The 20,991-nt window shown below is 39.7% G+C and overlaps 2 protein-coding genes across 6 annotated transcripts in view; one reads left to right on the top strand and one right to left on the bottom strand.

Annotated features, from left to right (window-relative positions):
• Nucleotides 1-16,604, top strand: part of pcxb (pyruvate carboxylase b) — a 370,637-nt gene extending 354,033 nt beyond the window's left edge. For 2 of the 3 annotated variants that reach the window (XM_037757905.1, XM_037757904.1), the window contains exons 25-27: nucleotides 10,884-11,024; nucleotides 11,400-11,501; nucleotides 13,297-13,446. In XM_037757905.1, coding sequence (XP_037613833.1) covers nucleotides 10,884-11,024; nucleotides 11,400-11,501; nucleotides 13,297-13,446 — 393 coding nt within the window. Of the gene's footprint in view, nucleotides 1-10,883; nucleotides 11,025-11,399; nucleotides 11,502-13,296 lie in introns of all 3 variants that reach the window. The other variant, XM_037757903.1, reaches the window with a different exon arrangement.
• LOC119481208 (serine/threonine-protein kinase pim-1-like) overlaps nucleotides 1-20,991 on the bottom strand; it is a 1,020,488-nt gene that overhangs the window by 466,074 nt on the left and 533,423 nt on the right. The window lies entirely within an intron of this gene.

The raw sequence follows: 20,991 nt of genomic DNA, 5'->3' as shown, positions 1-20,991 counted from the left end.
TACGAGGGACATGAGGAGCACTACTACTCCGTTGTGGTATTATTATCAAAGAATCAGGAGCTGCATTGATTATACTGAGCTAGTATTGCCCCCAAAGCCAGGCTTCCCACCCTCCTTTCCTGTCAATCACCCCAGGGTGTGTTTCAATTGATGCAACCCTCAGGAGACTTACAGTCGGCCCACCACTGATTAGAATAAGTTCTTAAAGTATTTCGATTAAGACTCTTGGCAGCTTCAGCAGATTTTGTTTTGAAGCCACAGTTTGGTGTGTTCTGTGCCGTTCTTTTCATTCTTACAGCATACTAAATGGTTGGCTTGAATAAAATGTTCTTGATTTTCAGTCCAGACAATATTCGACAATAATAACGCAAATGGCAAAATGGCAAACAAAAGACTTAAAAAGCAGGATAAATAGTTTTAATATCCAACTTGCCTATGGCAGTATTGGCTTTCCTCGCAGTTAAATAGATTTTCTAACCGTCTCTTATTTAAAATGAGAAACCGTGTATTTAACCTGTCATAGCTTTCAGTGACTCGCTTTGCTTTTTTTTTTTACCCCCTCTAAGTGCTAAAACTTGTCATTCAAACATTTCCCAAATGCAAAACTGTTGTTTTGTTTTTCCACCCTCACTATTTGCCATCCCTTGCTGCCGTTTATCTAATCTCCACTCCGTCAGAACTGTTGTCATGTTAGAACTTTTCAGACGCTCAACATCATTCATCGCCACGGAAACAAACTCCCCCACGTTGTCGTGACGATGGGTACTCCCACCAGACCAGGTCCTATTAGCGGTACCAAGCGAGAGATAGAATAAAAAAAAAAAAGTGACCTGTCACATGCAGCATGAGGTTTCTGTTAGCCGTCTTCTTTCTTTTACTTTGCAGAATTCCTTAAGGGCAAACAGAAGCTCCTGTATTGATTAGGGCTGTCAAACTATTAAAATATGTAATTGCTATTAATCTCATGATTGTCTATGATTGATTGTAAATTAATCACACATTTTTTATCTGTTGAAGTATCTTTGCTCTAGCTTTGAAATTGAGCCCGCTACAACCTCTAGAAGATCGATTACATTAATGCTTTACAGAAATTAATGGCGTTAAAACGAATTTGCATTACCGCGTTATTATTGCGTTAACTTTGACAGCCCTACTATTAATATGATAATAAACATATGAAACTATTTTTGGGGCGGCTGTGGCTCAAGAGATATAGTGGGTCGTCCACTAATTGGAAGAACGGCAGCTCAATCCCCTGCTCCTTCAGTCCGCAAGTGTCCTTGGGCAAGATACTGAACCCCAAATTTCCTCCCGTAGGCTGCGCCAGCGGTGTGAGAGTGTGTGTGAATGATTAGTTTATCTCCTAATGAGCAGGTTGGCACCTTGCATGGCAGCCTCTGCCATCAGTGTATGAATGTGTGTGTGAATGGGTGAATGCTGGCATGTAGTGTGAAGCGCTTTGAGTGGTCGGAAGACTAGAAAGGCGCTACATAAATGCAAGTCCATTTACCATTTACTATATATTTATACAGCACTTTTCAGTATTGCAATGAGGCCAATCAAATCTGACAATTAAAAAGGATATAAAAATAAAATGGAATAAGATACCCAACAATAATGTGATAAAGACAATAAAACATGTTGGAAGTAAAGCACAAATACAAAGCTTTTTTTTAAAAAAGAGTGCTTTAAAGGTAATCAGTAAAATCTTTTGTAAAATGTACTGGTAGCCAGTGAAGAGAGGCTAAAACAGGATATGATCTTGTCTTCTAGTATATGTTAAAAGCAGAGCAGCTGCGTTTTGTGGCTTAACCCTGAATGCAATGAATTACAGTAATATAACCGAGATGATATAAAAGCATGAATGACCTTCTTGAGATCAGGCTGACAGAAAAAAGACGCTTCTCCAATTCATGCAAACATGATTGAACGAGTTTTGTAACTTTTTTTTCAAAAGAAAGGTCAAATATTACACTTTGGTTTCTGGCTGCTGGTTTGACATTTGTAGACAGGGGGACCGAGACGTTTTTGTAAAGTTGGGACGGACTTTGGATGACCAAAAAGAATGATTTCAGATTTGTTTTCATCTAGCTGGAAAAGGTTTTGGGACATCCAGCACTTTATGTCTGATAGACACGACAATAACTGATGGAAATTGCCTCATTCACTGTTTTTTAATGGGACATAAATTTGCGTGTCATCTGCATAATAATGGTGCTGAATTTTTTGATTATGTATGATATGTCCCAGCAGCAGCTGTATAGACCCAAACAATTTTTTCTGAGGTCCCACTTTTTAAAAATGATAAACCTTCGCGACCCAATTCACAATAGGCCTTATATCTATAAATCGTGAGAAGAGCGTATTTGTGTGTAAATGAACATTCTTGACCATTTTTACTGTCGTTCCCTAATATTATCTTGAACAGGTAAACCGGACATTTCAAAGAGTTTTGATAAATCATGCATGTATTATTGAAAACATATAGACATGTTAAATACCTTATAAATGAGACCAAATAAATGCATTTAGGCAGAGTTAACAGGCTATCTCAATATTTTCATTTCCTCACATCAGTTAAAATTAGGAGTTAACAGACCCTCATTTTTTTTCCTCATCAGTGAAACAAAAACTTGTACGCTAGCCTTTCATATTAGATTCAGTGTTATAAGGCTACAATTATCATAACTAAATAATAATAATAATAATAATATAAGAACTTAAATAATAGACGATAAGGTTGCTCGATTATGGCACAAATCCTGATTATTTTGCTCAATACTGAGATCACGATTATTTAACACGATTACTCACTAACTTTGGAAACATCATGCATTTAGAAAAAAAAAATTGCAGCCTATATTTTAAAGTTAAATGCATCAATCTGGTGAACTTTGAGTGTAAAATTTAGAGGCTAGATGAAGAACTTTGTGCTCTAGTAATCATAAACACATTGGTTGTATAGATATTAATGATGACACAGCAAAAAAAAAGGCACACCGACAAAGCATGGTTAACGAGATGGGGGTCCATGTTTCAAGACGGGCCATGTAGGTGTCCGACATCACCACACTGAGGACAGTCCGCCTCGCGGGTCAAAAGAGCACAGATGTAAAGGAAAAGGGTGCGTTGGGATTTATAACACAAAACAAAACAAGAGCATCATTGCGAAATAGAAGGCGGCACAACAATCGTTTTATGCCGATTATCTTGTTTTCATAACCATTGGAAGCCAAAATCATAATTGTAATTGAAATTTGATTAATTGCAGCTCTAACAAACGATGTTTGGTGACCCAAATAAAATCTCATGCGACCCACCTATGGGTCCCAACCCAATCTTTGGGAATCACTGGTATAGACAGAAGAATGGCGCCAATGATGGAGCCTATTATTGTTGGAACAATTGATCTCATTGTTGTCATTTCTAATCCAATTTTTTAAAGTAATATTCATGAAAGTAGATTCAGGTCATGTGTGCCACTCCATTATGTGGCAGATAGATGTATTTAATTGTAGTCTGTGTAATTTAAGAGCACTGCATAAACTTTCAATCAAAAGAGCAATTTATATAACTGTATTGTGGTAATTACAGGTATAGACTTACATTACAGTGTGCAGACATGTTGCTATCTTGAAACTCATTCTGTTTCTGCCCACAATAAGAACAACACCATTGGGTGCATGTTGCATCAGTGTCCTCAGGTGTTACATTTCCTTTGTCTGTATCTGATAGCTGGGGTTATCTCTCATTAAATATTAAAGATCTGACAATCACACACCTATCAAAGATGCAGCGAAAATATTAAAACATAGAGAGACATCACTGGGGGAAATTGAGTTACCTCAACTCCTGACAAGTTGACTTGTTGGTGATGTGAGGTGTTGCGCATGTGATACCCATGACAGTTTGATGCGAGTGTTAAATATGTTAGAGGCAGGTCGACTGTAGGCCAGGTGAATGACAGCCGCTGCAACCTTTTGAGATACATACCAGTGGAAAACCTTTGTTGTGAAATGCACAGACAGATAGTGTGGGTGTTGTAGAGTGTCAGCCTGTCTCTGGATTATCACAACTGGTAATTACTAGCTCTGCTCATAAGAAGCACAATTTATTTTTGCGCTCATGCGTGGCGACTTTTGCGATGCTGATTGCTTTGTAAAATTACAGTCTGCACTGTTAAGGTGGAGAAGAGCCCTGTGGAAAATAAATAGCACTTGCAATTTGGTGAGTTTTAAAAGTGCTCTATACGATATCCAGAGCATTAATATTGCATAGAACAACTATTTGCTATATAAAGATATAGAGGAGTAATGTCTACCTGAGCAGAGAATGAAGTCACTCTCCCTCTGTGTGTGTTGTATCGGAGCTTCTCCATGCTTTGTTGACATCGCCAGGTCGGCAGTGCGTTCCTTTTAGTGCATGTTAATGCAGGCGATCGTGCCCCACTTGCTAGCTCATGGCCGCCACTCTGCACTGCTCTTATACGGTGGTTTCAGCTGCTAACGCCGTCCGACCAACATCATGGCAGCGTAGCCCCTATCCTCCACTTCCCCCTGTTAGCTCTGTCAGCACTGTGGCCTTTGTTTTGCGCTGTTAGAAATGCTCCCAATCTCGCATTCAGCACCTTTAAAGTCAGCGTAGTATCCAGCATGCATACCCAGCCCCAGTCCTCCACCTTGAAAGCTCTGGTACACCTTTTTATGTTGAAAGAATGTTTATAGAGTTACTGTAGCAGGGTCTGTATAATCAGCCACTGTGTAGACACATACCTTTAAAAAGCCATAGATGAATAGGAAATATAATGTAGGTTAAGTACTGGATCAATGCAACAAATACAGTAGGACACAATAGTTATAGAAAAAGGAAAAATGTATGTTTTTCTGTTAAATTATCTGCAATATAAAATGATCTTCAAAGGATGAGACAGAAGAAACGCCTTTTAGCTTGGGATTCTGGGTGATTATTGGCGTTTATGGTAAATCCACAGTGACAACAGCAAAAGACGGCCCCCCGTCCATTACAGGTGACTCTTGCTGTACTTTCACAAGCACAAATATACAGGTAATAACCTGTGTATTTGAAACAAAAGTCATTCATGAGCTCTTGGCAGCTGGTGTGTGAAGCACACAGCGGAAATCCTTATCAGAAACGATTTAAGCACCAAATCTTTTTTGAGCGCCGAGCTAGACCTAAAGCCCCGAGTTGTTGATGTTGTGGGAAGTAGATATGAAGGCTTTCACAGTAATCATTTTGTATTGTTAAGCACTTCATTTCAAGCCTGTTGCAAATCCAGTTGGAGAGCCTTATCATTCAAAGAGCGAACAGCGAGCCTGGAAGATTTCTCTTTGTGCAGCGATTGTGGTGAAAGGACACAACCGCTACGTTTTTTCCCCATTTTTTTTAATGTAGCATAATTTCTTAATGTCCTATACTGAGTTATATATCAGTGTTGCATCTTTCAGACAATTTCTGTTGAATAGGACAAAGCCCACTTTGGCATGTGTCTCTGAAATAGCTTTTGAAATACCAAATGACCACTTGTGAAATAGCATCTGAAGGCCATTTAGAGTGCATTCATAAACGCAAATATACACTTTAGCTTTAGACGGCTCTGCCCATCGCTGTCCTTCACCCACACATGCATACAGCACAAACAGGAATGGGGGAAAAAGACATCAACCTTTCTGGCATGTGCTGATGACTCAGTGTGGTATAAATCACGTCTGATGGAAATATAATCACAAATTTATACAAACACGGATCCAGTCACACACACACCCCGTCAGCGATAACGCGTACAGACACCAACACATGGAGCTCTGTTCACTGCGGTAATATCATTACTCCGTCACCTGCAACACAAGTGATTAATAAAGTCATATCAGAGACGCGATGCAAAGCAAAGTGTGAAAGTTGTTTCAGTCAGAGCACCAAACGGCATAAGCAGTTGAATTTGACAGAAAAAGGCTCCGTGCTTGAGGGTGCTGTGTGAATAAATGCGAGGTCTATATAGTTGAGAACACAGCAGATACATCACTTAGATATGGAACATACATAATGCACAAGAGATGCTATCACAAGTATGGTAATAAGAAACCAGAACAGGAGGAGGCTGGGTTTTATCAACTTTGAATCCATTCATGTAGTTTGTTTGATGGTGTGAGGGCACAAATTCTTAGTTCAAAAATATGTATTCTTTTTGTAAGACATGCCCAGTGATGAACTGATTGTAAGTCGATGCGGAGCACTCACTGGATGCCTCGTACATAGATGTTTAAGCAAGCGACTTGTAGTCCCTAACTTCACTGTGAGCACTTTGGCACAAATATTGCATTTTGGATGGTGGTGAGACGGCTTGAGGAAGATCTCTGAGAACAACAAATATGTAAAAAATCATTTAGCTCTCTATTTGTAAAGTTTAAAGAGGACCTATTATGCTTTTGTGCTTTTTATCTTTCCTTTAATGTGTTATATAGTTTTTTGCGCATGTAAAAGGTCTGCAAAGTTACAAAGTCCACTCCAAAGTGAGTTACTTTCCTCCATAGAAACACTGAACTGCCTGAAAGGCCTTGCTTGAAGTCCCGCCTTTTCTTCCGTAACGTGATGATGTCACCAAGTAGGGGTGCAACGAATCACAAGACCCATGGTTCAGATCGTATTGTGGTTTTGAGTCACGGATCGGATAGGATCAGCAGGAAAAAAATGGAACAAATATAACATTTAGAGATGCCCCGATCATGTTTTTTTGCCGTAGATACAGATTGCTGATCGTCGATGAGCCATATCGGCTGATACAGATCATTTTTGTTGTTGTTTTTAAATTTAAATGTTGTTTTTAAAATTCAATGTTATCCTTTTACTCTGTTATAGTCATCTATAGTGATTATTTGCATAAAAACACACAATACAAATGATTAGGAAATATAAGATTGTATTTTTATTGATGAAAAAATCTTGGCATTAGTAGGTCTACTTGTATATTATAAGCTGCTTAGAGCTAGAGTTAGGAAGTTAAACAGGTCTTATTTCTTTCTCTAATATTTTATATTTCTGTGAAAACATCTCCTTCAAACAACTGTATTTATTCCAGTTTATTGCCAAAAACTAAATTTTACAAGATTACATTTGAACACATCATGATAACGTAACATTACTTTTACTGAACAGAGCCTGGCTGCACCACAATGTAATGTAATGGAACAGCAGGAGCTCAAACAGAGGGTTTCAGACAGAGGGTAGAAAGAGGTGCTGCAGCACAGCCACTATGAGAACATTAAAGCACGTAACAATGTCCTAGTAGAAACCTAAAATACAAGTATGCACCTTAAAATAAGCATTATAGGTCCTCTTTAAATGACATGTGGCAACCCAAAGTCACAATTTGATTAAAGTATCACAGTTCATGTATTGCATCATTTCCAGTAAGTACAAAACAGTAAAGTACAAGTTTTTTATTCACTAACTGTAACAATATACAACAAGAATATATAGTTCATACTGTGCTGTATAAAATTAGGGGTGGTAGTATGGTATTGGGATGCATATTTATATTCCATGTTCAGGTATTTTAACTGAAATTGGATTAAAAATGAAACAGCTTATAGGATCCAATTGTTGGGGAGGTGTTAGCAACATCATTGTGCAGCAGGTGGTGAGCAGTGAGTGTGTCAGCTAGTCTGATTAATCTGTGAACGTCTTAATGCATCTTTTAGATATATCGACCCAGTGCACTGAAGTTGTCTTTTAAGCTTTGTATAAAACCGTCAGACACACACAGTTACATCTCAGACAAAATCATCTTCAAAAGATTCACAAATCGTGTGCAACTCTTCAAAGAGACACATGTTGTATTTTTCATGGGGAACAGTTGTGAGGAGATGTAAGTGTCGAAGCCACGCAGTTGGTAAGGGGAAGGCAGTTTTGTTTTTTTTGCAAAGCGCTGCCAAGAACCCGACCAAACAGCACAAGCCGGGATAGAAGTTCAATGTAAAGGAAGGTGGAGAGAGAAACGGAGAGATGAAGACTGAGTGCCAGAGAGAAAGAAAAGACATGCAAAGAAAGGTTTTGTTACCAGATCCGGAGTGAGGGAAATAGATGAAGAGTCGGAGCATCCAGAGAAAGAGAGAGGCAGAATGAAATTGAGATCAATACATACCTTCAGCGGCGGGTATTTTCGTCTTCGCACCGAGACTTAGTTTGGAATATCAATGGAGACTCAACAGTCGAGATGGAAATGCGAGAAACAAAAAAAGGATGAGAGGGGAAGGGTCGAGGAAAAGGTTGTGGATAGACACAGCAGAGGAAAGACAGAGAGCCACAGGCAGATTAAAGAGAAGCCAGACGAGGCAGATGAGGGAAATTAACAACGGCATGAGAGACAGAGTGGCCCCAGAAACGGGTAGCAAAAAAATAACAATAGAAAATTGAAAGCTGTGACACATGGGGAGGACTGACAAAGAGAGAGATTGAAAGCCAGACAGAGGAAGTTGGACAAATGGAAAGATGGAAAAAATTAGTTTCCGACCGGTGAGATGAGAGATTTGAGAAGAGGCGTGAGATAAATGAAGAAGTACAGTGGCCGGTGTCGAGGGGGAAGACTAGAAAGACAGTGACCAGAATTGATATGAGAAGGAGAGAGTGTGCCTGGTGTTGGTACAGAGAGATAATGTCTTTGTCTTAAAATGACACTTTACAGGTGGGAGGGAAAGCCACGGAGTGTACAGTTATACAAAGGGCTGGGAAAATGTTTTATATCCTCCAGTCTGTCTCTTTATCTCTCAGATTGTCATTCTGTCTGTACCACTTCTCTATTTGATGTCAGGATTGATACGTCTGGTGGAAACACACAGATCCTCGACCCATTCATATCTTGTTTTTTACTATTAGCCTGGTGCCTACACATACTGTACCGTCAGAGTGTTTATCATAAGTATTTACACAGATTTTCTGTATAATTGTGTTTTTATCTCTGCCCTCAAAATCCACTTTTAGTAAATAACATGTCAAAATAAATGCCAAATGTCCATTTAGCTGCACTTTAATGACCCCCAAGTCATGTCTTAGGCTCCTGTTTGGTAAAACTATTGAGGCGCTTTCAACCCCAACCTGTTTGGTGTTTCAAACTAACTAGTGCATTTGTTTTTATTAATGTATAATCACCTGAAACTAAGAATTGTTGTGTTTTTGTTGGCTTAGAATGAGCCCTTCATGTCTACACAGGGAGCGGGTCCACTTCATGTTGCTCCACCATGTTTCTACAGTAGCCGGATCTAGAGAGAGCCTTTCACGTTTTTACGTTACCTGAAAGCCACCGTAGTTCTCTGACACGCTTGTGAAACTGCGGTAACGTGAGCCGCAGAGTGCAAACCACACCACTAGATGCCGCTACACACTACCTTTAAGTCTGGTTTGTTTAGGCTGGTGGGAAAGCTGTCAATCAAACTCTGGTGCAGACTTAAAAGGATAGTTGAGGTGTTTTGAAGTGGGGTTGTACGAGCTACTTATTCATAATCAATGTATTACCTACAGTACATGATGGTCGGCAAGCCCCCAGTTTGGAGAAGCAGACAGGAGTACCAGCACAGGAGCAAAGTAATGTCCTGCTGTTGACGGAGACGGCAGCAAAAAGTATTTTAGCGACCTAAAAGAACGGCCCACCTAAAAAAATCCATATCAGTTTAAGTGTACGCTATGTTTAGAATATTTTCACCGCTTTATCTTGCTATCAGACAGCCTTTCCTTCCCTTTTCCCCAGAAGGTAAAAATGAGTTAATAAAGAGGTATGTTGTGTTTGTGTCCTACTTGTTCCTTATTAAAAAGTAAGTCAAACATAATGACAACACCTTAATTAGTTATAAAGATTAGTCAATTCAGTTATTAATGAAATGACTAAATGTTTCAGGACCAATTATATAAAGTCGGTTCTTTTATAACAGGACATAGAGACCTTTTTCATGGAGGCCATTTTGACACATCACAGTAGAAAAAGGCACATTTGTAAATAACAAAATGAATGATGGCTGAAATTCATTTAGCTACTTCAGTCCATGTCATATCGGAGTTATCGTAATGACAAGTTTTTGACTATTGAATAGCGTTCGTGTCAACATTGAAGTTGTAATTACAACTGGGAATGAAGTGCCCGAACATTTATAGAAGCTTTGCGTCATCCAAACACTTGTTGTTTAATGTAATTAAACCCAAATAGAAAGGATATGCTGTTATATTATCAGTGCACAGTGACTCATCCCCATCTCTGCTATCCATCTCATATGACGTGAAAGCAGCAGCACTGTCACAGCTTACTAATATTATTAGTAACACCTGCTTTCCCTACTCTGAAAAGTCAAAATGTCCACCGATTTCATTCAAAGCATCACGGCCTCATAAGATAAATTAGATTTGCAAACAGAGTTAAACGCAGATGGGCAGCTGATAGAAGCTGACAGGCACTAATTTAATGTAGCGCACATTAGTGTAATATGCTAAATTCTCACAGACGTAATTTACACACATTACTTGTTTTATTTATTAAGCTGTTTAATTACAATGAGGCTTAACGAGTCTCCTCTCGTGAATCTGTCCGTGTGTCTCCAGCCCAGTGTGAGGGTAAATAGAAATAAGGAGGAGAAGGAAACATTGCGCTTGTCTCGCTCCACTAACTTCACTTTTTTTTTATTTCACCGAGCTCTGCTGCCTCTTTTATTGCTTGAGCTGGACTTATGAGCCCGGCACCCTTGTATTAATTTCAATTTTCTAGCATAATCTAATTTCGTTCCCATCCTCCTTCACACTCTCCCTCCTATTTTATTTTCTCTCTCTCCCGTCCTCCCCACTTGTTCCAATCCTCCCCACTTCTCTCTGGCGTTGTTTCATCTCAGGTGGAGCTGGAGAGAGGCAAGATCCTCCACATCAAGGCGCTGGCACTGGGTGACCTGAACAAGGCCGGCCAGAGAGAGGTCTTCTTTGAGCTGAACGGACAGCTGAGATCCGTGCTGGTTAAAGACACTCTCGCCATGAAGGTACACAGAAGGGATGGAGGGAGGTGGATAAATGATTGACGAGGGACAGATGGGAGGGTTTGAGAAAAGGATATATGTCTGCAGGTGAATGATAAATATGGATTACGGGAGAAATTTTTTTGCAAAAAAAAAAAAGGACAGATTTTATGACGGGGCCTTTGGCAATCACAGGTGATTTTTATTCATAGAAACAAATGGCTGTGAGCGATAGATGGAGGCTCAGCAGGGAGCAATGATTCAATGGGTTGACTGACTATATGGATGGATCGTTGGCTGGATGAGTGGGTAAATGGAGGCAGGCGTGTGGGGATGACTCGGACAGATGATCGACTGGACAGACGGATGCATGATATCTCTCTTTGTCCCTCCACTCAGGAAATGAAGTTCCACCCCAAGGCTCAGAAGTCCATCAAGGGTCAGGTGGGAGCACCCATGCCTGGGAAAGTCCTGGAGGTCAAAGTGGAAGTGGGATCCAAGGTTAGTTTAATGTTAACTTGCTTATCCTCTTTTCTCTCAACATTTAGTTTTTTTAAATCAGATTTTGATTACCTTACCCCGCAGATAGTTTTGCTTTTATGTGATCTCTATTCTTTGATCACAGTTCCTCATTTAAATCATCATTTTCAACATGTATTTTATGAAAGCAACAACATCTAAAGTTTAGCTTCTTTTGTTAGATGAATAAAAGTAGTTTTCTATTCAGGGAAAAAGCCTGTTAATATATATATATATATATACCTTTTTGGTAACCTTGCTTTGAGGAATATTAATAAGATCCTTTTTTGTTTAATAAAAGAAAAACATAAACATCTTAAAATGAGCAATTATACAAGAAATCTGCCTAAACAAAATACTCAAATGTCGGTAAAAGTCTGATTTAAATCAGAAACTGTCTGATCAAAGTAAAGAACGACGTTCAATGCAAACTTCCAGTACTTACTTACTTTCAATACTCTGTGCTGTGGCCACATTTTGGTCAGTATCACTAGCGTAGCCAGAAAAAAAAACTGTGGGTGTGCATCAGAATAACCGGGTGTGCCACATGACCAGGGGTGGACTGGGACTGAAATTCAGCCCAGGACTTTAAGATGGAGAGGCTCTCTATGCTCGCGCTCTAAGTGCGGCATTCACTGTCCAAGTGCAAGTGAATGCAGCAAAAGATGACCCTGCCGCTCCGTTTTCTACCGGCACCGGCAGCTTTCTGTGCAGCCTCTACCGATCCCGGCCACATGCAACGACTGCTCGTGACTTTTTTATTCTGCTGAATGAGTGTGTAGGGTGGCTAAATTCCACTAGTAGAAATATAGGACAGCTGCAAATGGGTAGTGGGGAATTGTATCGTTTAGTAATAGTAACTCTAAATAACTAAAAATTAATTCTGCATCTGATTTCTGGTTGTGCCAGCTGCCTCTTTCGGTGGCACAGGCACACTCTAGCACACCCGGGGCTACGCCATTGGTCAGTATAGGTCCAATACCCAGCTCTGAAGGTTAATTGAATTTTCATTACATCAAATTATATTTGTCAATGCTTTGAGCAAAACCACAAATGAAAGTCCATTGAGATGTCCAAACCTGGACAAAGAACACGTCAACTACCTGCATACAGTTGTTGCTATGTTGTTTGTAATTTGGGTGAACAGTTCCTTTAAACTGAAACCTACATTCACACTAAGTGTTAATGGCTGCACTCTGATAGTATGTTAAGCTCTTGCTTGCATTTGATGTTTTTAACATTTATCCAGGAAACTAGCCTTTACGTTCTTTACAGGGCTGGCTTAAGGCATAGGCCATATAGGCGGTCGCCTATGGCGTCACCTTCTGAGGGGCACTGGTCGCCCTCTAAAAGAAAAAGAAAACTAACTACTAACTTTCTCATGTCCGAAAGAAAGAAAGAAATACAAATTTCGCCTAGGGCACCAAAAGGGCTAGAGCCGGCCCTGGTCCTTTATGTTCTTTACAGGGCTGGCTTAAGGCATAGGCCGTATGGGCGGTCGCCTAGGGCGTCACCTTCTGAGGGGCACTAGTCGCCCTAAAAAAAAAAGAAAACTAACTACTTACTTCCTCATTTACTAAAGAAAGAAAGAAAGAAAGAAAGAATGAAAAAGAAAGAAATTTTACCTAGGGCACCAAAAGGGCTAGAGCCGGCCCTGGTCCTTTATGCGCTTTGAGTGTAGCTTCTTGTTAACCTTCGACTACAGCGCTTGTTCGGTGATCTGTGCATTTGACTCATGTTTTTAATGCTCTGTGAACTCTCTTTACAATCATGAAAGGTGGAGAAGGGTCAGCCGCTGTGCGTCCTCTCGGCCATGAAGATGGAGACCGTGGTCAACTCCCCGGTGTCCGGCACCGTTAAGGCTATCCATGTCATGACCGACTCCTCCCTGGAGGGAGATGACCTGATACTGGAAATCGAGGAGTAGAGCGAGGTGGCAGAGGGAGGGGGGGAGTAGTAGTAGTAGGCGGGAGTTAAATCATCTGATTTTAGAAATGGTGAGGTGAAGGAACAGTGGGGGATAAAAAAATAAAAAAAAGGAGGAAGAGGAAATCCTTTGTGGCAGTACTGACATTTTGGCCCCCAATTTGTACATATTCTGTTCGGTTACACTGGGGACACAAAATGAAGCACAGCTCCACACATATCCAGACACCTGATGGTATAAATAGTAGATGATATAACAATCCTAAATAATATATTAATTTGATGGGAATTCCTTATTGAATTGTACCACTAATCCTGTAATTCTCCCCTAGGTGTAGTGATTAGGTCAAAAAACAGTACATGTCTTAACATCCTGTCAACTTGTGGAAAATAACGTAATTTAGAAAGACATTATATATCTGAATTGTGATACATTCCATTACTGAAATGCTAGTCTTAAATGTGATGTACTGCAAAATGAGCTCACCATGTGTAACACTAACAGGGTCGTAAAAACATCTACTGAAACGCCACAAATTCCATTTCTATGCTGATGATGCTGCTTAGTATATTCAAAGTGAGTAGTAGGTGAATCTTTCTATTAATGACTACTAAATGTTTTTCCTTGTAATCATCAGGGTTCAGACAAAGAAGGATAGACTCGAGGATGTATTACCAAATCATTATTTTTTTTTTTTCATATGAGAAAAATATTTTTTTGCAAGACATTATTAATCACTGACATTAGTCACAGTGGAGCGGTAGCATTTACTCACTGTTTTATAATAGGTATAAATGATTTTGTTCTTTGGAAAGACAACAAAGCACACTGGGGTTTACAAAGGGGCTGAAGGAAAGATTTCACAATATTTTGTCCAACCTGTTTTTAGATATATGTGATGACAAAAAAAATATTTTCACAATAAGAGAAGCACAATAAAGCACCGTTTTAAGGTTGATGGGGGACACAGATATACATGCCAGAAACGTCCAAAGTGAAAAGGGTATTCTGTTACTGTATCAGTAATAGTAGATGGTTTATTTTGTTTTTGAAAGATCTGTACGGTGTTGACAATGTTTCCCCATTCACACCTGTCTTTTAAAATCCCAAAGCCATAAGCACGTTATAGCGACACGGTTGAAATGAAGCTGTAGGTCATGTTGGAAACACCCAAACAGGATTAGAGATGTGATTTTCACAAAGTACCTCTGTTATAGTTGGTTTAACTGACGTTTTCTTAATCCTAAACCAGCTGTAGGGCTGCCCACTCAAACCAATTGCGCTCTATCTGCTGGATTGTTTTACAGGTGTAAAGTCACAGAGTCTTAAGGTGGCATTTGGGGCATGTTTAGTGTCTCTGGTTTGATGTTGAAAAAACTGTCAGAGGAGCAGCTCCACTCTGTCTCTTCAGAACCAGACACAGATTACAGTGAACGGTCCTCCTCTGAGTGCATGGGGATTTTAATGCTAGGTGTAAATGGGATTACACGGAGGCATGTGGTGTTATTTTCTGAGGCTCGGCTGATTAATTTATGAATTAATTCTCTGTCAAATGATGTGAAATTAGCCGGACTAATAAGAGACTCTGGAGACTCCCAGTAGCAGCACTCGGCTTTATATTTCTAATGTGTGTGTGTGTGTTTGCATAAATGAGTCCAAATGCACGTGTGTATGTGTGTGTGTGCGAGCAAATTTTAAGACAAAGTCAACCATAATGTTGCACCTCCAGAGACACAAAACACATTCTAAAAGAAATTAAATATTCATACACACGCACGGATGCAAAAATATTCACGCTAACACTCCCGGCCATCGAGTGCTGCCTGGATAAAAAGGAAACCAAATACACCTTACAGTGGTGTGGCTACGTCACCATGGCAACACTGTATCCAAAACAACAACGACCAGCTATCAGATGATCTTACTGAATTAAACTCTCACAAGATTGAACTTTGTCTTAACTCCGTTTTCCACTAATGTCAGGCCTTCATCAGGTCTTGATCTTTTTGAATGTTTAAGTACCCCGACTAGTGAAAGTAGACAGATGAGATCACATATCAGTTACAGTAGGAAAGGAAGCCAGAAAAGACACAACAACATCTTAGTTTCCCAAAAAACGCCCGTGCAGCTCCGACAGAATACATCGATCGAAAACACAAAACTGTTTGTACTTGGCTGAATTGTTTCCAGCAGTTTCGCTCCATTACCTCGGAGAATGAGTCCCCCTTTTTGAACTATGCATCAATACTGAGCAGTGATGCTGTAGTTAATTAGAACACCGATATGTCTCCCCAGCCCGCTGCCGTGCCTCACTGTACCTCCTGGTTTTATCAGTCTGTTGAAAGAGGTGGGGATGGAAGTGGTGGGATTGTATGAATGAGTGTTTTTGACAAGCTGTTGCGCAATAAGTTCCCTCCTCCTCTCCTTAGCGGCTCTCCTAGTTTATCTGTTTTCCAGCCTCGTCCATCTATCCAACCACCTTTTCATCACCTTTTCCTCTCCATCCCCCTCTCTCTCTTCTCTAAATAGTGTAGATTTTCACATGAAGGATGTGGACATCAACTCATGTTATAATAAACTGTATCGCAGTGTTTCTCTGTCTTAGCCAGCAGTGATTATAACAACCATACTTATGACAATGTACTACTGTTCAGTGTCTGGGGGTAAAAAAAAGAATAAATTAAAGACTAGCTGGGAAATGTTATTCGTTTCAGAAAGGGGGATAAAACATTGACCTCTTCCTGAGCTCACACTATCAAGAGGTGAACCGTCGCAGAGAGTATGAAAATAGGATCTGTGACATTTATTTTTTCATTCTATTTCTTTCCTTTGTGTGTTTTTATGAAACCAAACAAACTGTTTATTTACTCTCTCGGTTTAGCAGGCGTGACCGCCTGCAGATTCAAAATGTCTCCGTGGAATTTCTTTCAAAATGTTCACTCGTTGTCTTTCATTTTCCTATTTCTAAATAATCCTACTTGTGAAATCGACATTTTAGTTTAGTCATTGCCATTTACTGAGGTAGTTTACATTTAAAGATCTAAGTATGTTTAAAGTCCTAGGGAAGACTGTGAGCTGGAGCGCACAAAAAGGGAAATATGAAAGCGATAATTGTTCTTGTTCTATTGTACTTACAAATAAAGTTAACTATAGCTGAATCTGCATTGTGTTGGTGTGTGTTGCATATTCTACACCGCAGGCAAAACATGAGCCCCAAGCACTGCAAGAATAAAGACTGAAGGCCAGCTTAGTTAATGGTTTTCAAGAATGAATGTCACCATCACAACCTTTTATCATCCGGTCTCTCAAGGTCCCATTACAAAGCAGACTGATCAGCTCAATGCTGGCCAGAATAAAATATATATTCAATACGTAGTTTGCTCTCTAAAGCTCTAAAGACCAAAGCTTTCAGAGAAGCAATATATTATATTGCATCTCTGAAAGCTTGAGACCTGTTTCGTGTCAGCCTGGTAAATCGCAGCTCTTTCACAATAATGTGTCCAACTACTAACTAATTAGATTTCAACAATATATGTTCAAGTGAAAAGACTGTCACAGGCCAAAACCCTGCCACATCTACAGTATGTAAAGCATTTAATTAGACTGTACAATTTCATCACATTTACTACTGCTGTATAATGTTACAGGGATGTTGGAGCAAGGTCGTCTTTGGGTTATTTTATAAAGGCATGCTCATTTTATTCCCTCCATGCATATCAGAATTCAGCTTGTATCAAAGTGTTATAAAAAATGTCATACTATAGTATGTTACAAAAACAAATTCATAGCATAATATGCCATAAAAATGCCATAAAAAGTCATAGTATCTTATAAAAATATCATAGTATAGTAAGTCATAAAACATGTTATAGTATATTATGTCATAAAAACAGTCATATATCATATGTTATAACAAATGTCATAAGAAAAGACGTAACGTATGTCATATGTCGTATGTCTATGGGTACCCACGAGTCTCCCCTTTACAGACATGCCCACTTTATGATAATCACATGCAGTTTGGGGCAAGTCATAGTCAAGTCAGCACACTGACACACTGACAGCTGTTGTTGCCTGTTGGGCTGCAGTTTGCCATGTTATGATCTGAGCATATTGTTTATGCTAAATGCAGTACCTGTGAGGGTTTCTGGACAATATCTGTCATTGTTTTGTGTTAACTGATTTCCAATAATAAATATATACATACATTTGCATAAAGCAAGCATATTTGCCCACTCCCATGTTGATAAGAGTATTAAATACTTGACAAATCTCCCTTTTAAGGTACATTTTGAACAGATAAAAAATGTGCGATTAATCACGATTAACTATAAACATCATGCGGTTAATCGCAATTAAATATTTGAATCAATTGACAGCCCTAGTTGTTTCATATAGTTTAGTTTGAGAAAAGCAGACAAATCTCCCTTTAAGGTTAATTTTTAACAGTTAAAAAATGTAATTAATGTGAGATTAATCACGATTAACTATGGACAATCATGCAATTAATCAAGATTAAATATTTTAATCGATTGACAGCCCTAGTTTAAAAAAAAAAAAAAAAAATTTTTATAAGGGGCATGTTTTTTCAGCAATAACATTAAAAGATTGAAAAACGTTTTCCAGTGCCTCGGCAGAATCAGTCATAGTCAGTAACACTGTCTAGTGGGAGAATGTGCAGGATGATACAGGGTCCTGGCTCGTCATGAACAGAACGGAAGCAAGGGGAACCAATTAGCCTGGTGCTGGGAACCCGGGGACGACAACAGAGGTGGGACTAGTCAGAACCAGCGTGGAGTCAGCCAGCGCTGCCGCGGGAGTGATTCGGCTACCTGTTAGCGGAGCACCAAGGCGGCAACAGAGGACCAAATGTTTGCTTTAAGTACTTTAGCCCTCAACAAGTCTGGATGTCATGTTATAACATCAGCTCTAAATGACTTCCTGCTCTACCAGAAGAGGTTGAAGTGATCGAAGGTGGAGACATTATATTGTGGGGACGCAGGTTGATTAGAGCCAGGTGTGCAGAGACGCCCACTACCGACACCGCGGCCACGAGGGGGATGGAGCCGGATGTGTACATGTATGTATGTCACGGTTCTTTTCACAGAGCAGAACTAATGCACACAAAAAGTCACTTTTCAGTAGTTCAGACTGCTCCTTGTGGGTGTTATTCGACTGGACGTTGTGGACATGGAGCTGGTTCTCGTGGAGGCGGAGTGCAGGTGTAGAGTACTGTTTCCTGTTGACATGTGTTTCCCCCTAACTGAACCTGAACTAAACCTGAACTTGGTGGCTGCAGAGGGACCGAGCCAGGGAAGCGTGGTGGTGTTGTCGGGAGTGATGGAGTTCTTCTGCAGCAAGCGAGTCCAGGAATCATCCTCTTGGATCCGGTAGAGCTCAGCTTGGAGATGGAGCTTCAAGTTCAGCGACTGGTTTTTGACTCAGCCGAAGGCGTCCAGAGCAGACTGGAGGACAGGTGAGTGTTGGCATTGATGAAAAAATTGAACTGCAGTGTTGGTTTGTCTTGTCTTTGATAAGTGCCACATAAATAATCTGTATTATAATTAGGGCAGGAGCACCGACAACGTCGGGCCAGCAAGGGCCCTTTTGAAACTGTAGTGTTTCTGCTTTTTCTTTCAAATGAATGGCCTTTTTGATAAACTTAACATGCTCATAAAGTTGTTAAACTTGGCACACTAATCAGATGCGGTGAAAAAAATTGATATTCTAAGGGTCTCGGGCTTGGGTGTTGCAAAATTACTCACTAGCGCCCCCTAGGAAGTTGGAAAAATTGAGCCCCTCGTTCTGGTTTCACCTACATGTATGAAATTTGGCAGACAGATGTAACATGTAGAGACGCACAAAAAAGCCTCTTAAAGGTATGCCCAAAACTCAACAGGAAGTCAGCCATCTTGCTTTTATAGGCCGTGTACTTTAACCAACTCCTCCTACAGATTTCATCAGATCGACTTGAAATTTGGTCAGGACCATCTTAAGACCTCAAGGATGAAAAGTTATTTAAATTGTGAGTTTTCACTGAACCACCTGACCGTGGCGTGGCGGCCAACGGGAAGTTGTTGTAACTTCGGCATACTTTGTCAAATCTGCTCCAAATTTCTCAGCCATGATGGTGGTCCAGGCCTGAGGGCATTTTCATGCCAATATAGATTCATAACCCCGACCCAAGACGTTAGCCATGCCCCCTTTCATAACTCATGAACCGTTTGTCGTAGAGTCTTGTGGCAGGCGTCATTGCACTCATTAGAGTTCCGGTTTCATTGTGCCTGGCCGATTCCATCGGCATCCCGCCAGCACCCCCGACGCGCTGGAAGTTGCGAGGGCCCGTTCATCGCTGCTTGCAGCTTTAATTATTATTATTATCAACCACACAAGATGTATTTCTTAACAGATTAAACCTCTATTGCACAACATGAGACTAATAGCCCATAATCTAGTGTTAAGCATTACAATTACACAGAAAATGTGTTATTTTCTGCAAAACAGGGTCGGCGTTTCAGGTATGCATACTTTTAATTCTTACTTTTGGTAAGTACTGCAGAATTACATGTCTGTTCTGTTGCATACAGTATGCATACATTTGGGACATAATACTTGGTCATAACATCTCGATCGCCCCATAGTGGAGTATAAGTCATGAAGCCGGCCTCCTCCATAGTCATAGTATAGTATGTCGAAAAAATATTTCAGAGTATAGTATGCCATAAAGTGTCATACAAAGTCATCGTATGTCATGAAAAATGTAATTAGATTCAATTGTTATATTAAACTTTATTGTCATTGTACAGGTACTGAGACAAAGAAATGCATGTATGTACAGTGTAACAAATTATTAAAATATTGTATGTAGAATAAACAGTAAGTGCTATGAATACACTAGATTTATAGAGTATGAGCAGTATGAACAGTATTAACAGTGTGTATGTTTGCTGTCACAGAGGTGCAGACTTCAGCAAGGTGTCAGCTGAGGAGAGAAAGCTGTTCTTGAGCCTGCTGGTCCTGGAATGGAGATCCTGTGGCACCTAGCAGAGGGAAGAAGGGCAGGCAGTCTGTAACAGGATGAGTTTTACTTTTACTGTCATAGTATAGAACATGGCTTTTATGGCTTTTCTTCGACACAATATATTATGACTTTTTTTTTTTTTCGACATACTATACTATGACTTCTTTTTTTTTGACAAACTATACTTTGACTCTTTTTCGACATACCAAATTATGATTTTTTTATTTTTTCGACATATTATAGTATGGCTTTTTTTCAACATACTATAGTATGACTTTTTTTTTTTGACATAATATACTATGACTTTTCTTCGACATACAGACGTGGACAAAATTGTTGGTACCCTTCCGTTAAAGAAAGAAAAACCCACAATGGTCACTGAAATAACTTGAAACTGACAAAAGTAATAATAAATAAAAATTTACGGAAAATTAAATATTGAAAATCAGATATTGTTTTTGAATTATGGTTCAACAGAATCATTTTAAAAAACAAACTAATGAAACTTGCCTAGACAAAAATGA

Source organism: Sebastes umbrosus, chromosome 22 (genome assembly GCF_015220745.1).
Source record: "Sebastes umbrosus isolate fSebUmb1 chromosome 22, fSebUmb1.pri, whole genome shotgun sequence".
NCBI classification, from domain to species: domain Eukaryota; kingdom Metazoa; phylum Chordata; class Actinopteri; order Perciformes; family Sebastidae; genus Sebastes; species Sebastes umbrosus.
The sequence above is the reverse complement of the archived record's forward strand: the minus strand, read 5'-3'. Positions and strand labels throughout refer to the sequence as shown.